The sequence below is a fragment of the Agrilus planipennis genome, unplaced genomic scaffold (genome assembly GCF_000699045.2).
Source record: "Agrilus planipennis isolate EAB-ADULT unplaced genomic scaffold, Apla_2.0 scaffold380, whole genome shotgun sequence".
NCBI classification, from domain to species: Eukaryota; Metazoa; Arthropoda; class Insecta; order Coleoptera; family Buprestidae; genus Agrilus; species Agrilus planipennis.
Window position 1 is genome coordinate 82,881 of NW_020439059.1, and position 5,244 is coordinate 88,124.

The following is a 5,244-nucleotide window of genomic DNA, read 5'->3' on the forward strand; positions in this document are numbered from 1 at the left end:
ACTATGGGACCGTATATATATATTGAAGGATATTGTTTTTATTTTATTGATTTTCTTTGTTTTAGTTTTTGAGGGATTTCTTGGAAAATACCGTAGCTCAAAATTACACAGTGGAGTGGAAAAGGTCAGCCTTTTTCCGATTCGTCGAGCATTTCCCTACCAATTTTATGTCACAGGTATTCACACTATTTTTATAATTTTAATAGGACAGTATAACTTTTTGTTTTCACTTTTTAGGAATTAAAGGCCAAAGTTCTGCAGTTGGTACTAATACCTTGTTTCTCGGTCAGTTTTGAAAGAGGAGAAACGAACAAATTGGTCGGTAGCAGTCCTGCTCCTTATCAAGATAGTCCTGACAATGTGGTTTCCGTGTTCATCCACAAGGTGAGTCACTTATAATAATTACAATTGAAATTGTTTAAAATTAAAATATTGTGTTTTTGCTTTAGCTAATAGATCCTGAAATTCCATTTCCTTTTGTTGTCTCTGATTGCGTGCGCATATCACTGTTGCAATTCTCCTGTCTTCTGGTCGAGCAGGCCAGTCCTCACATACACGATCATGACGCAAACAACAAAGCTCAAGGTTTCAAACTTCGCAAGCTAATGACATTTGCATGGCCTTGTTTACTTGGCAAGAACTGCGTCGATCCTGCTACAAGGTACCACGGACATCTTTTGCTTGCCCACATCATTGACAAGTTTGCCATTCACCGCAAAATCGTTCTACAAGGTGTGTATCAATAAAGTCTGCATATATTTCTTTTACTTTACTTCCGTTTCTTCCAAAGTTTTTCACAGTTTGCTGAAAGCCCACGCCTTGGAGGCTCGAAATGTGGTCCGACAAGCTCTTGAAATTCTCACCCCTTCCATGCCAGTCCGTATGGAAGAAGGGCATACAATGCTGGTTCATTGGACCAAAAAAATCATAGTAGACGAGGGACATTCGATGCAGCAACTGTTTCATATTCTACAGCTAGTCGTTAAACACTATAAAGTAAGACAACAATTATTTATATTTCATTTATCATTGATTTAATTTTGGTATTTTCTCTTGCATGAAAGGTTTATTATCCAGTACGACATCATTTGGTACAGCACATGGTCAGTTCAATTCAAAGACTCGGATTTAGTCCTACTGCTACCTTAGAGCATAGAAAACTAGCAGTTGAACTGGCTGAGGTTATAATAAAATGGGAATTATATGGAATCAAAGAAGACTCTGATGGAGAGGTAAGAAAGATAATATTTTGGTAGAAAAAAGGCTTCATTTAAATTATGTAGCGATTATTAATGATGTGATAAAAGTTTAAAGTTTATTTATCCAAGTACTAAAAGTGTATCAATATCAATACAATATTTTTTACGTTAGTGTTGACGTGTCCACGAGGAAATATACCATGCGCATAATGTTGTGCGCACACTCGCAAAAATTACAGACTATAATAAAATTAGAAAACATAAATATTACAAACTAATTTTACTCATGTATTAAACTAAAGACCGAACGATGCACAGCAGAGTCAAAATTACTTTATTATTACTTTTTGTTACAGTTGTAGAGATCTTTTGATAATCCAAATTTTTTAGAACAACATTATTTACAGATATTAAAAGTTTTCGCTTCATTAGCTTGAAGCAATGAAAGATATATTTTATAAATTCGTAAAGGACTTTAATTTTGTCCTCAGGGGGTGCTTGTAGAAGGGGGATCTTTGAAACGTCAGGCAGTTGATGATTCGATCGAACCTTCATTGAAACGTTTGGCACTACAGCAACCTTCAACCTCTGGCCAGCAAGTTACAATGGTTCCTCTCTTAACACCCAAGGAAGAGCCTGGAGTCACAAAACCAATTGATAGAATTCATACCGATACAGTCCTAAATTTCCTTCTTAGGCTTGCCTGTCAGGTAACTCGCAAATCTTATTCATTGTAACAATTAAAACACAAAAAAGGAAATAGTTTTATTTATTACTTCTTAATTTGCGTTTTTTAGGTGAACGATGTAACAACTCCTAATCCTGCCAATCCAACTGCTAGTAGTCCTGGAGAACTGCTTTCTAGAAGATGCGTAATCCTGTTAAAAACAGCTCTCAAGCCGGACCTGTGGCCCCAACCACCTGATCTCAAGCTTGTTTTCTTCGACAAGATTCTGATGACAGTCGAAGGCGCGAATCCCAACGTTGCCAACGTTTGTACAGCCCTAGAGCTTCTTACTTTCCTACTGGGAGTTATGAAGAAAGAACAGATCCTTGCTAATTTTAAACAGCTACAAAAAAGTTTAGGTAAGAAAATGTGGGATTGAAGTACATTTAATTACTTTTATTGATTTATTTATTTGGTAAAAACAAAGTTTTCATTTGTTTACTTTAGGTGCTTGTATTACATCAACTAATGGGAAGATTATTAAGCTTGTTCATCAACTTTTAACAAAATTAATGGCCCTTTTCCCTACTGAAAGAAGTAATTCAAACATGGCCTGCAAATATGACGAGTTGGAAATATTATATTCTACTATAGGGAAGGTAAGAAAATATTAAAACTTTGATGTCTAATTATGTACTTTTTTAATGAATTGCATTATAAAAGGCCCAAAAATTATCTACTTCGAGTATCAATTCTTCAATTTTTTAGTTTAATTTTTTTTGTTGCAGACCATCTTTGAAGGTCTTTCAAATTATGAAAAAAATCTTCAAGCAAGTCCTTCAAGTCTTTTTGGTACCTTAATGATTTTAAAGGCGGCTTGTATCAATAACAATTCTTACATAGATCAATTAATGACTCCATTTATGAGAGTTTTGCATAGAATTGCTAAAGAACACCTTCAACCGCCAACACCCGAAGCAAGTCCAAGTAGGTGCAAGTTTAATTTTTATTGCTGCTTATTTTTTATAAAGCATAACATATTTTTTTATTTTGTTTACATTTTTAGTGACAAGTGAATTACTTATTTTAAGTTTGGATTTGGTGAAGACAAGGGTAATTGTTATGGGCGTGGAAATGCGAAAAACATTCATTGGTTCTGTCTTAGTTGGCCTAATAGAAAAAACACCTGATATTAAGGTTATGAAAGCCATAACAAAGGTAAGAATTGGCTTTTATTTTAAACTTTTTACTTTTTTGGATTTTTTCTTATTTCTTCTTTACGAGTTTTATTTTGAAATTATGCAGATGTTGGAAGAGTGGATGAAAAGTAAGAACGTAATAACATTGTCCCAGACTCCAAGTTTACGTGAAAAATCAATTTTGTTAGTAAAATTAATGCAATATGTGGAAAAACGATTTCCCGACGACGCCGATCTCAATGCGCAATTTCTTGAACTTGTTAACTATGTTTACACGTAAGTTTCTACTTCTTACTACCTAAGGAAGTTATATATTTATAACCAAATATTTTCACAATTACATTTTATTCAGAAGAACTTAAATTAATTTCGTTAATTTTGTTTCCTTTTAAGTGTTAATAGATTTCATTTCTTGTATATATTGAGGAAAGATTATTTTCACTACTCAATTGACTCACAAAATTTTATGTTTTTTGAAAGTATATTGTTTTACAAATAAGTTATATATTTTTTTATTAGTGACGAGCAATTAAAGCAGTCAGAATTAACGTCTAAACTGGAACCGGCCTTTCTAGCGGGCCTAAGATGCACACAACCTCACATTAGGGCTAAATTTTTCGAAGTTTTCGACGCATCGATGCGTAGGCGTCTTCACGACCGTCTTCTCTACATAACTTGCTCTCAAAACTGGGACGCCATTGGACCACATTACTGGATCAAACAATGCATTGAACTAATCATTGCAACAGCAAGCAAAGGTACTTCATTTTATTCCGAAATAAATTTGACTAACAGTTATTTTAACTGTGTAATACTTTGTAATCATTTTTGTTATGTTATGTTATAGATTATTTTATTTTAAAATAATATAAAACATTGTAGATACGAGGATACAAATGTCCCACGAGAGCAGTATATTGCCGAGTATTACGTCAGTTATAAATGCAGCCGATTACAAAGTACGTCACGAATTCTTTGCCGTAAAACAGGAAACCACGGACCTGTACCAGCCCATGGAAATCAAAGAGGTACTATAAAAAAATTGTTTTAATTTAAATATTTAAATTAGTGTTTTTATCGAATGTCCTATTTAATTCTTAAGCTTTTATCTTAATAACAGACGGCATTTGACTTCATTTGTTTTATTAGAGTAATTTTTTAATTTAACTTCATTTTTCGAAAAATAAAACCAGGAAGTCTTAGACATGGATCTGTCGAATGTCGAATCGAATCCAACCCTTGACGAGAAGCCGATTAATAGGTCCGAAACGTTAAGCAAATTAATCACGAAACACTGTGAATTCCTTGAAGTGGCATCTAACGTCACTACCGACCAATTTCTTGTTGCTGCAGCACAACTGTGTCACATGGATACTAATCTGGCTGAGCAAGTATGGTTGCAGTTATTCCCCAGATTGTGGAATGTTCTCGACGAACAACAGAGAAGTGTAGGTCCATTATTTCATATTAAAGGTGCATTTCGTTTGACCCTTTACTTTTTAGACTTTAGCCCAAGAAATTGTTCCTTTCATAACATCTGGCACTCACATTATCCAGAAGGATTGTCATCCGAGTGCTATAAACACAATTGTAGAGGCACTTTCCAAATGCAACCCGCCCGTTCATATACCACCGTAAGTTTTTGTCTTTTTATTTTTTACAGAGATATAATTTACATGTTATAATCCGTTGTTGGTTTGTAAAGGTCATTGATGAAATATATTGGTAAATCTCACAATTTGTGGCATCGAATGACTCTGGGACTTGAACAGATGGCTTTTGATCCTAACTATCCGAAAACAACTGCGTCGCCTGGGGGATCTTCATGCTACGATTTCGAACCTGAACAAACACCTAAAAGTGTAAGTGGTAACTGCCCTAATTCCTAAACTATTTATTTTTGTTATTATTTTAACTGTAAACGTAAATATCCTTAAGGCAGCATCACCGCCTGTTAAGAAAAATCTAAAGTATTCACGATTAAAAAAAAAAATGGATGCGTGTACTTATGTACGCGCGTGAGAAGTTATACTTCTTTGGCATCATTAAAAAATAGTTTTTAATTGCATGCAAATAATTAATTAGGATAAAATTATAAAAGGACTGGAAAAAAATAGTCAACACAGTCAATATAGTTCAGTTTAAATTTGAAAAATTAAATAAATAAAGAAAAGACGTA

The 5,244-nt window shown here is 33.9% G+C and overlaps 1 protein-coding gene across 1 annotated transcript in view; it reads left to right on the forward strand.

Moving 5' to 3' along the window:
* The window catches only part of LOC108742817 (transcription-associated protein 1), a 41,873-nt gene that overhangs the window by 22,510 nt on the left and 14,119 nt on the right, over positions 1-5,244 (forward strand). The window contains 16 exon segments of the mRNA XM_025977094.1: positions 3-176; positions 238-384; positions 450-732; positions 791-996; positions 1,065-1,232; positions 1,691-1,909; positions 1,997-2,285; positions 2,374-2,525; positions 2,655-2,853; positions 2,933-3,084; positions 3,172-3,341; positions 3,585-3,823; positions 3,948-4,093; positions 4,259-4,513; positions 4,569-4,699; positions 4,771-4,927. Of these exon segments, the coding sequence (XP_025832879.1) occupies positions 3-176; positions 238-384; positions 450-732; positions 791-996; positions 1,065-1,232; positions 1,691-1,909; positions 1,997-2,285; positions 2,374-2,525; positions 2,655-2,853; positions 2,933-3,084; positions 3,172-3,341; positions 3,585-3,823; positions 3,948-4,093; positions 4,259-4,513; positions 4,569-4,699; positions 4,771-4,927 (3,087 nt within the window).